The sequence below is a fragment of the Botryllus schlosseri genome, chromosome 13, assembly GCF_051294905.1.
Source record: "Botryllus schlosseri isolate E-star chromosome 13, Bs_hap1, whole genome shotgun sequence".
Taxonomy (NCBI): Eukaryota; Metazoa; Chordata; class Ascidiacea; order Stolidobranchia; family Styelidae; genus Botryllus; species Botryllus schlosseri.
This window is the reverse complement of record NC_137248.1, coordinates 21,542,608-21,555,063: the sequence shown is the minus strand read 5'-3', so window position 1 is coordinate 21,555,063 and position 12,456 is coordinate 21,542,608. Positions and strand designations below refer to the sequence as shown.

General features: G+C 39.1%; 1 protein-coding gene across 6 annotated transcripts in view; it reads left to right on the top strand.

Annotated features, from left to right (window-relative positions):
• Window positions 1-12,456, top strand: part of LOC145453292 (agrin-like) — a 78,622-nt gene that overhangs the window by 27,401 nt on the left and 38,765 nt on the right. For all 6 annotated transcript variants that reach the window (XM_080331271.1, XM_080331274.1, XM_080331270.1 and 3 more), the window contains exons 6-10: window positions 1,366-1,590; window positions 3,960-4,205; window positions 7,234-7,355; window positions 7,439-7,533; window positions 12,201-12,379. In XM_080331271.1, coding sequence (XP_080187397.1) covers window positions 1,366-1,590; window positions 3,960-4,205; window positions 7,234-7,355; window positions 7,439-7,533; window positions 12,201-12,379 — 867 coding nt within the window. The remainder of the gene's footprint in view (window positions 1-1,365; window positions 1,591-3,959; window positions 4,206-7,233; window positions 7,356-7,438; window positions 7,534-12,200; window positions 12,380-12,456) is intronic.

Genomic DNA, 12,456 nt, shown 5'->3' with positions numbered 1-12,456 from the left:
GAGCGACTCTGCGATGCATGGCCATCAATTTGGGATATCATTTATTCTGTAGTGGAAACGATATGGATCTATTTTCCGCTGTGCGTACTGCGTAGGCCATGTTGGCGTCTGATTCAATTTAGCAGAAATACGTATATTTTGGTGGAAAGAACATCATGCTTTAGTTTTTGATCTGCGACGTGTAAGCCCTTTTCGCAAGCGATAAGCACTTCTGTGACACTTCCAATGTAATACATACATACAGGGTTAATTTGTTGAACTAATTTTTCATGCTATATGAGTTGCCGAACTACAACCCTTGTCTTCTGTTTTTTCGCGCTCCATCTCCCTCTATTTTCCGTCTTCTTTCATTGGGTGTGCAGACATGACTTTTAGCGTTGAGTCATTCGTTGATAGCGCTTATATGCATCTATACTGTGCGTGAATACAGTCTTGCTATAGAACCTTCAAGTGGGCCATTCAGTTTGACAGCTGTTGATTTTGCACCAGGGCGTGTATATCGACCTTGTTTTACTGTCCACCGTGGAATGTGTTTATTGCTCCGACCGGAATGCGCTTGCTATTGTAAAACATGTCATATTCTATTTCATTACCGATGTATTTCCGTCTGAATCTTAAAAGTTCAAACCGTTTCTATATACGTTTACGTATACGTTCCACTTTAAATAGCGGTTCATTGTAATTTTTTAGCCGTTCTCTTCACAATCAACTAAATAATTAGCAGCTATTCTTCATTCGTACAAAACCTTGAAATTTCTTCTGCCAGCCCAGATCCAAGGCTTCACTTTGCGCTGCTAGAGTCAGTACTGTTCCTGTGGTCGCATTGTGAGCGAGACGAGGAAATTGTGCTTGTTCTTCCGCTCGTTCGTCCTAAATTGCTTCTTGACGATTGTAATCTGTCGTTCCTAGAGAGACCAAAATTGTGGTCTATTCGTCGATGCTGTACTATTTGTAGATATAACATTCACGTCTTAATGGACGTGCAGACGGAAGAACCGCTTCGGAACGGGATTCTGTTTTAGAGTGTTTTCTCGATAAACTTTTTGGACAAGTCGATTGCGTCCGCACTACAGTGCTTGAGAAGCAATCCAAAACTATTCGTATATGGTTCCTGCTTATTACTGTCAATTATAGTTCATACGTTAATGGGAATGGCCTCGACACCTTTGTTCCTATGGTGGTTGATTGATCCATAAATCGATCATACTTTGATAGTTTTGATTGGAGTCAAGTCCAGTCCACGAAAAATTGTGACTTAATTACAACTCGAGTCTAAGCATGACACTGTTCTCGAGTCATTACAATGCATGCTAAGACCGGCTCATCAGCAAAAATTCAAGCTCGTAATCTTCTGACACATTTCAGCGCCTGTGCTTCACGTGGACTTGTGCGACACGATGTCTTGCGGAAATTCTGCCGAATGCGTGGTAGTCGAAAACTCTGCTAGGTGCAGGTGTCGTTCGTGCGATGGCGTGGCGCCTAAATTGGTCTGCGGTTCGGACCAGAGGACGTATCGTTCTGAATGCGATTTGCACAGGCAAGCGTGCATGAACGCACAAGAGATTACCGTCGTGAGGAGATCGCCTTGCGGTATGTACTTTTCATGAAGCTATGAAATCCAGTAATGGCTGTTTCATGTACATGTACATCCAATTACCGCTAGTAGAATGATACAATTTGAAACGGCGGGCCGTTATCGGTGTGAATCAAGTTTGATGTCCCGCCCAAATTTGTATCCTATATTTTTTTGCGACGCATAATTCGGGATCCATGAGAAGTGTTTCAAGCAATACCATTTCTAATAAAAACTTTTTGTTTTGCAAATTGTATAATTAGTTCAAAATTGTGTCGATACTGTCCAAACAACATGTGGTATGAGCCGTTTGACGACTTACACTACAGATATAGTCAGATTATAATGTCAATTCACGGTGACGTCACGTATAGGGTTCGTGACGCCATACCATGAAACCATATATTAAACAATTAGGGGCCATGTATTAAACATATTTGTTTCAAATGTAACCCTAACCGTAGTTGTGGTTTTTTTAATATGGTCATCTTTCTTGGGCGTTCAAAAACTTGAAAAAATACAGATTTGACCGGTTACTCTGCGTGACGTCAAAATCCGTAATGGCTTCACTTCATGCAGTTTTCGTATTCAACTCGGTCATTCGCAAATTGTAATCTAAATTATGACATGTTTTGACGCAAACCTCAAAGCACCGTCATTGATTACGACGACAGTTTTGCAATTGCGATGTGCATAACAAAATCCCTTTATTGTACGTACCAACGTCATCGGCCCATGTTCGGCGCAATTATAGATAACTAATCCACAATTAGATGCGAAATACGTCACTGCACGACCTGGCAAACGGATAGAGCAACATCAATCTATGGTAGCTTCGTAAACAAATATGGTAATGGTATACCTTGCTAACCTCGCGCAAATTTTATTAAAGGGAGCCTTGAGAAAAAGCTACTGTCAGACTGTGACTCTGAAAATATTGATTATGATCATGTAAGAGCACTGCAACCATCCCAGAACTCCCCTGAAAATACTGAAATTGCTATTTATTAGAACAATCGGAGCCCCGTAACGTTAAGCCCATAACAATGACGGCTTTCGGATTGTTCGCAATTATCTAGATTTTCAGCCAGTTCACGCGCAATGCGGATTGCGCATCTATCTGTAAGTTAGAGTTATTTCTACTTCAATGCGTTCACAATAATTTATGTCCCTATCAGAAACCATAGCAAACTCTTAACTTCTGTAAACTGTTGTACTGTACGCATTCGTTTCCGTATGTAAACTTAAAATTTTGGTTTATATAGCCAACGATACGAAATTTTAGCTAGATATAACTATGATTACACCATTGAATCAGCGTTGTGTACGACACGATCCTACAGTTGACCCAACGTTTATAGATTGAAGTGTCCGCATATAATTCGACAGGTCAAATATTTCACGCAGTAATGCGCAGTGTTTGGATCTACGAACAACGATGCCGACGCTTTCCAGACGCGTGATGAACGTAATCACATACCGTACTCACAACCACAATACACAGCCATTATGTCGACATCAAAGGCTGATGGTCATATTTTGTTTCATCTTCGCCTGTGAATCATTCTCGTTTGCGTCCTGGTGTGTAGTAAAACATTACTGAATGATGATAGCAAATACCAAACCTTCATGCACCGCTAGTCTTTTTTTAGACACTTAAATAAAGGGATACTTATAAATTACTTCAAGTACAACCCTTTTCACTTCCTTGAATGGGGGTATTTCATAATGGCGAGGCTGATACATACTTATGTCGGTCCTTATTTTAATGTTGGAATTCGTCAGACGCCGTAATACCTTATTCAATAGCGCAGGCTTTTCAACAACAATATGTAGTCTAGAAATTTGATAAACAAGTTGGAATTTTGTGCATAGCAAGCAACAAAACCAAAGAATAACTGCAATGTAGCATTGTCAAGTTTTTATCAAATATGGCTGCACAATGCACATACGTCGTTTCATCGTGGCATTTATTAATATAACAGGCTACAGTCGTAATCGAAGTAAAATACGAACTTTGTTACGACCGAACAATGCGATAACTCTTTCTACGGTGAAGGCTCGCAGTTCTGAACTGGTCTCTGAAACGTAACAGCAGAATGAGCAGATCTCACACTGTTTCGCAAAGAAATATTCACTATAATGTATTCGTTTTGTGTGAGAATCGTAGTATAACTGTTTGTTCTTTTATTAATGTTGTTGACGCTCAGTTAATTTTGTTCACCAGTAATTTATAGTAACGTATAAGATGTGTAGTTGGACGTGTGATGTGGTACGTTTTTTCGACTCGGCGCAAATTTGAGAATTCTCGACGACTTGCAGAGTAGCGTAGGTTTTCCTCCGGTTTTTGAAGGTTCAGAATCACTTAGACGGGTCTCTTTTTCAGAACCTTGCGCGTTTTTCAATGAAAGCACTCAGTCAATCGCTAGCGCCTGCGAGGGGAAATGCTCTCTTGACAGCAGCGGTAAGCCTCAGTGCTGCGATGATATTCCCTGCCCCTCGTCAAGCGCCATCATGATCTGTGGCTCGGACGGCAGAACGTACATGTCGAAGTGCGCTTTGGAAAGACATGCTTGCAAATCGGGGAAAGACATCGTAGAGATATCGGCGGGATCTTGTCCGTCGGGGAAAAGTAAGTTCGCTAGGATTTTGAGCAGTTTTCTTGGAATCGAACAGAGAGAGAGGAGGGTGGATAGGGTTTATTTTGAATTCAGAATTATCTATATAAACATTACCATAGGCTTCCGATGGTACAAAAGTCCGATATCGCGACAAACAATATATTCATTAGGATAGTAATAGGCTAGTATCCTACACTATACTTCACAATGATACACTATAATAATATGCTACTTGACTATTTTACTCAGCTTAGTGGATATGATGCTCATTACACGAAATAGCTTGGAACTCTATGAACTTATTTATACCTCGTGCTTATATCACAAAATTCCATCCCATATTAAAGATTCTTTACATGTATTTAAAACTATGCATCATAACTGTCTTATTGAATCCTACCACACTCTAACGGTTAAAAATCACAATATGGCATCAGTAATGATGACTTCACCGACATGAAAATTCGAGTACTTTTTAATTTTCCATGTTACGGCTGTTGTTGTACAAAGTGATTATGAAATCGTTTCTAGTTGCTCACGATTACCCCTGGCGAGTTTCAGCCGAAGGTATTCGGGTTTATTTCAATAGGAATATACTATTAAATTGTCTGCTCTTTAATCCAGTTATATGTATGTTGTAGTCCACAAGGTATCTAACGATTACATTTTGGAATTGCAAAATTTTCAAACTATCGCTTACCGCATACAGGATATACCAATGCATTTCAATTCCCCAATTATTATACCACTTATTTGCGATATTTGCAATAATGTTTTTGGATACGACAATCACACTGATATTTGATTATACCATTGGAGGTACAGAACTTCAGTGTACGATTGAACACTATGAACAATATATTCGTATTGAAATTAACCTGAATACGTTCGACTGACGCACATCGGGGGTAAAAATCTGCAACTATAGTAGCACTGTAGTAGTAATAATATTACTATAGTAACTAGCTATTTTCTACTAGTTGCTGACGATTACCCCTGGCCTTGACGAATATATTGAATAGTTAATTCAATCCAATGTGGTCTGAATGTGTCTGTATAACTAGTAGATAATTGTATATGGATATCAGCATTCAGTAATCGTATCATCATCATTATCATCAATCATCATATTTGGTGAACGATTGTTGATTTGCAATGTTCCTTTCAATTCGCTACTAGTTGCTGACAATTACCCCTCGACGAGTCTCAGCCAAAATATTCGGGTTCTGGTTTATTTCAATAACAATATATTATTCTATTGTACACAAATATTTCAAAAAGTTTAAGATATACTACGTTACGAAGCGTCAGATGCACAATTGCACACGCAGCAGTTCTTTGGTCGTAGGCTGTCTGCCGATGTCAACAAGCAGATCAAAGGCGCCGGCGCTTAACTAATCACAATGCCATCCACGTACGGCTTTTCGTGTTGCTCGTTCTATTTGGAACGATTAAATATTGTCTAATTGACGGTTTGCCGCACCGTCAAAGGTACCGGCGTAAGATAGGATCGGATATGATTCGATGTTTGTGATTGTTGCAAGTATCGGGCGAGAGGTGATTGATTCGTGTCAACGTTTCGCTATTATTCTTGTTAATACTAACGACTTCTGGCTCGTGTTTTCTATAATAGAATTCGAATGGCGGCCCGCGACTCATTCTTTGTATGGCTATCAATTTAATTAATTTGCGTGTTCAACATCTATTTATGCCGGACCACGTTGCATGCGGCATTGTTAATATTGTTTAGGAACGTCAGTACGCTGCTTTCGCTAGTTGATAGAACGAATGAACAACCCATCGAAATTGTATATACGGCGAATTCAAAATTCAGGCTTGTCACATTATCATTCGTGGGCTGCATTGGTCTATTGTGGTGCTTGCGACAGCACTTTTAACGTTATTGGTTCTCCCGTGACGAAGATAAATGATAATGTGTATCATACATGAAAAAGTTATATTCAAATGCCTATAAGTTTCGACGACTGTGGTATAGTGTCGATTTGATGGAATTCGATGAGATTCGTCAAGTCACATCCACGCATGCACTCGCTAAACCGCACCCATGCAGTTACGTGGCACGCTGTAATCTGCATTACGTACTTTTCGCCATTGTGACTTTATATGCACAGATTAGAGCATTGCAGAAACATCATTTTATCCAAATTACACTTGCTAGTTTAAATATCGTTGGGTAGCCTGAAATCGTTTCACACAAAATTAGAGTCAATTCCAATCAGTAGAAGCAAAGATAGTACAACTTGATATTCCGAACATTTTCGGAAATAATTGTATTTATACGGTGGCAAATTTCCTCAATTTCGTGATGATTTTTTACGCGTTTCAATCCTGAGATGGCTTGGGGCAGCTTTTGGATAAAAAAATGCTAATTGATCAAAAACAGCGCACACGCAATATATTTGATCTCTGAGGGTACCTCGTTGTTTGATTTTTTTCGCTGCCAGTTTTGATTCTGGTAACACATCTACACCGACGTGGTTGGTAAATATAGCAAACGGTTGAAAGTTCGTGGCGCTTATATTCCAAAAATTTGCGAACTATCTACCTTAGACTAACGAAGAGTAGTAAGTTTGGATCAAGTACCCTGTGCGCCTAGTCTATTGGTTCATAACCGGTGTTCCCGGAAACTCCAGGGATTCGATTTGCCGGTATCAGCGGTTTACTGGAGGTCAAAACATCGCCCACACAGCAAAAGTCACGCCGATTTGCAGTAAATATTTATCACAATATATTTTTGTGTGAAAATCATGTTTTAATGTTTCATTGGTTTATTCTTTTAACACTGATGTTGATGATGCACAGTTCATTATATGCACTCGTAATCTATTGTATGCGTAATTTGGTATATTCTTGTGTAGCAGACGCCGAACTATTGCAGATAAGCGTAAGGGTTCGTCAGGTTATTAAAGGTTAAGAACTACTGGCCTAATCGATTCTCAAATTCTTATCGAAACGTGGAACCCTTTGCTGTATTCTTGTAATCTTTTGCAGACTTAATTCACATTTCACCGTTGACAGAATCCACAACGATACGCGGAAGCACCAGTATCTTAGCGGACGACCGTTGTCTGGGAGATTGCCAGCCTGATTCGCCGGAGATTTCCGAATTCAAATACAATTTCAAACAAGCCGTAGTGAAGGTATCAATGAGTTCCAGTTCTTCCAGTACATACTAGCCTTGGACTCCGTCAAAGAATTGAGCACCTGCCTATTTTCTCTCCAGCATCTCGAAATGCAGAATAGAGACGACGACGCGCGGCAGATCACGGACTTTACAATTGAGGACGTGCGAAGTGGAAGTGTCATTTTTGTCTACAGGTAATGTTCGCAACTTGACAAAGCCTTGTACATGCGCAATTAGAACTTCTGCTGGAACGAACGACATTGAAAATCCACACTTAACTAATTAGACAACTCACCTATCTAGATTCAATTCCGAAATCGCCAATGAGCTAAGAAATATTGGAAATATTGTGCAGATTGGTAAATTACACAACTCTTATCTTAACACTCCTGGTGAGTTCGCAGTGTCGGTAACCAATTAACCGTTTTCCGATGCCCTCTAGTATAGATTATGTCTATTACCACTACTTACACTTTTAAGACTGCTTCCACTTCAACTTTAACAGTGATTAGATCTAATTTTCTTTGATTTCCACTTTCGATTTTGAATAGCACCAAGTACTTTTGGGATGAGTTTGCATCATTTGTGTGTACGAAATCGTCATGCGAACTCCGTGAAATAATCTCACACAACTTGACACTTCTTTTTTAATTGAGTGGAAATCCACTGCGTTACAGCTTCTACATACTGTAGTAGCTGTAGTACATACTGTAGTAGCAACGCTGACTGTTTGACTATTTCTGCGAATTCATGATTCCTACATATATGTTGGATGTCGTTATGGACACTGGAAAGGTTACTGCGCGACTATATCTTGTGGAATCCATATCCACACCGCAATTGGTGTGTAGAATGAAACATGCATTTGAGCAAACTTGAATGATTACTCCCATTGTGTTAGGGAGTTCGCCAAGGATGCGATGTTTTTATACCTGCACATAAAATATATATTGTGAATTGTACATGGCCATGACGCAACTAATGTTAACAGGCGTACGCCAAATTACAGCTTACGCTCATATATGACGTAGCATTGAATCGGATATTATCTATGGATTTTTTGACATTTGCAATCCTCTTTCGATTCATATGCCCGTGCTCACTCGTGAATGAGATTATTTTATGTGTTTTGTGTAAATGTGAATATGTGAAAATGCAATTTTCGCATGGAATATTCACATATATTTCCCGAAAATATGGCCCAAAACCATATTGTTATTATTTGATGTATATTCTAGTGACGTGAAAATGGTTAAAATGCAACTCTCGCTATGGAATATTCGGATATATTTTCCGACAATATAGCTTAGAACTACACTGTTTCAACCTATCAAATTAGCTTCCTATATTTTTTGCGCCGCAGTTGTTGAACTTATAGATATGTGGATTTTCTCGTTTCCCGTTGATAGCGAAGTTTCGCCACATGCCACAGTAATACTAATTTCGTTTCGTTTGCCAAGTATGCTCTCGTGATACAGTTATTCTCTGGTCATTCATATTTAACGATTATTCACGCATCATGGCAATCATGCTTCTGCAAGAAATATATTTAATTTATACGTAATGTATGCTATATAATATATAGAATATCCGGCGTGGAGTATGACTGCAAGCTAATGTTTCAAGGCCAACGCTTAACGTCTTTGTAGGAATAGTAGTTGAAAATGTGTCAGTCAAAATCTGACAACTGACGACTCAGTACGCAGAGCGAAACGTGGTCATTGATCAAATAAGTCGAATCCAATTTCAATTGGCCACTTCAGACTGTTATATTATCCAATGACCCTTGATCCTTGTTGAATTGATTTTCACGAGGACTATTTCCATAGATATATAACAACATAAGAAAACATTGCTGACACTTGCCATTGTTTTATGTTCTACTTGACTTGACTTTCAGAAGATTAAAGTCAATCGTTGGGCCCCTTCATCTCAAGAATATCTGTCGCCGCTAACTAGATTAGAGTGAAATTTTCGACGTTGCAAAGTAAATACTGCTAAACTTGATTTCTTATTAAACTCCAGCGCTTCAATCCTGAGAAAATATTTGCCCATGAATTATATGTTTACCCTGCTGTGTCATGTGCTGCAAATCGATTTATGTCGTTTAGAGGAATTGAAAAGTATGCAATGGCAGTGACCAGCTCATCTATTGTATTGTCGCAATGTGAGAAAATCGAAATATTGACACCGCATGGAATTACCGAAAGGAGTTTTTTCCAGATTTGGTTCGAAGATAAATTCATCACCTCAAAACTATTTCCTCGAAAATACCGAATCTGACCATATAGCAAGCATATACTCGACTTTGTTCTATATAACGTCGTATTGTGTAGGCTACTTCTTATTTGAAGTTTAAACGTGTTGCAATCAAACCACTTGTTATTGTGACCCACTCTAGTACTATCGAGCCCGACAGCAACTAATATTTATATCCAGTGTTGGGATCAAGTCACTACCTTCGAGTCACGAGTCATTGCACATTTTGACTTGAGTCAAGTCAAATCAATCGATTTTCGAAGGTGACTCGAGTCAAGTCAAGTCACTCGATTTTTGGAGGTGACTCGAGTCAAGTCGAGTCAAGTCAAGTCAAGTCACGAGTCAAGTCACAATTCAAGCCAAGTTGCCTATTTGAAGTATTAGGAATGATTACGTCATTGCGTTTTAATAGCTGTCTGATATGCAGATTGAGTGGTCATTGATTCTGAACCAATGAACGAATATAGAGTTAAATGTGCAGGCAAAAAGGCGCTTCGTCGCTCACATATACCTACAGCCTCAGTTTATAGCTAACAGCAAAAATAGAGAATAAAGAAATGAATGATAACATGCAATACATTGCCCATTTACAAATTGATATGATACAATTCGAGCCTGCGTCAGTGGTTGAGGACTATATAAAGTATATTCGAATTCAATTTCAATCAAGCAATATATTTTTTTAAAGGTAAGAACAGAGAACAGAAATAGACATTTTGCTATTAATTTACTTTACTATACTAGGTTACGACAGCGTAAGCTGTAAGTTTCGATCACTTCGTTTCCGGTCAATTTATTTGTGATAGAACAACGGAGGCTCAGTAAAACGCACGATTATTGAATGATTGGTCGCTCTCACGGGTTACACCAGCATTTCGCAAAAAAATCGACCATATGCAAGATATAGTGATTTTTATCGATGCCGATTACTTGATGAAATTGACTCGTGAATTTTGCTCCGAGTCACGAGTCAATCCACATTTCTGATACGCCGAGTCAAGTCAAATTAAGTCATTTTGGCGAAGTGACTCGAGTCAAATCAAGTCATACGAAAAAGTGACTCGAGTCATCCCAACACAGTTTATACCTCGGCTTAAATATATGTATAAGCTATGTGCACACTGTAGGACATTGTATATATGTGTTCAGTGTTCACGCATCTTCTGCGTATTATTTGGCCGAAGAGAGGTATTGGAATTCATATACAACATTCATTGCACATGCCTAGAAAATTGGCACATAACACATGTAATTTGTTACTTAGGCTACACGTCGTCTATGTCAATTGTCAAGTTTCATATATTGAAAACAAATCACATATACAATTTGGTGTGTGTCGCTCTGCCAGTTCGGCAATGGTAATGCACTATGCACAATACACATCTAACCTTGGAAAAAGGATGGCTTTCATTTAGTTTTATCATATACTCTTTACGGGTGACCTTCACAACACGCGATTTTTGCACCCATGTTGTCGCTGTAAACCGGCGTTTTTGGAGATTAATTTTCTGTTTATACGCCTGGGGCATTGCGGAATATGTTCTGTTGTGTATACGTCGTCCTTGACAATTTCCTAGTGACAAATTCCACCGGATTTGAGAACAAGATTATCTTTACATACACACCGCACATGGCGCTATTGTTTTCCTTGTTTACAAGATTTGGGCGAATCTCATGTAAGCCGACGCGAGCGTTGTATGTTATAGTTCAAAGGATCCCGAGTCCTACTTTCACTGTGGAGCTTCAGCGGAGTATAAATTGCGATTGGTATTTTGTCACAGATTTTGTTTCTATATGTCAATGATATGTTATATCTTTCAATTACAAACTGATCAAATATGTTGGCCTGTCATGAATTCATTGATACTTATTCCATCTCATTCAACTCCTTATTAGGGTGCGAATACTAAATTTCCTACAGGGTGCCCATTATATCGGTAGAATTCACGTATTTTGTGCTGTAGCGACGATTATGATCGTCTATGAGGAATGACTTTTTCGTGTTTTCAAGGGATGGTCGATTTCTAGAATCGATTGATAAAATCAATTATGCACTGCTGATTGAAATTCACTTAGGACTAACTTCTGATTTTGCAAAGGAAATTGAATAAATGTGTTTGCGTAAGTAGAAATTTTTGTTCGCAAACATGTCTTCCTTCTATATGTCAACCGATGAATTTCTCATATAGGCTAGAATTACAGCACTGCCCAGTGCCGAGTAGGTATACTACAAAGACATAGATCTTGAAACACCGGCTGGACTTTGTGGCCACCTTTTCTCCTCTGCCATTAATAAAAGCACTCAAAATTCTGCTCATATTAACAACGAAAGGCTTTCCATTGTCATGCTTTCCGGGTGGCAACATGTAATACTATAATTCTTGTGTACAAATTGCGGATCTTTACACCTGCTCACGTCCGCCCGCTTCACTTGCATCAGTTTATATATCGCAGGGATTTGCAGCGTGTCGGAATGTGTACGCTGGTATTGAATAATGAAATAAGTGATTAGTCTGTTTCGTCGAATGCGAAGCCTTCATTCCGCCGAACTCTGAGTGAAGCTTGGATCTTTCTTGTATATTTATTGCCCTTCTTGGTTTAGAGCGAGAATATCTTGGCTTGATAAGCCGATTGATAAAGACTTCACACCTGGTCAGGACTCAACGTGGGCATACCAAAGATTACACGATCCTGATGATGGAGCCTTCGCCGTTGTTATCAATGATATGAGCGTTAGGCGCGCACCTGCTCATAATCCTCAAGATGATTTCATAACGGAAGGTTTGTTTTTGACGTCTATCATTCAATTCTGTTGTAGGAAAACGTCCAATCCTTAACAATATACCAAGATTACACGA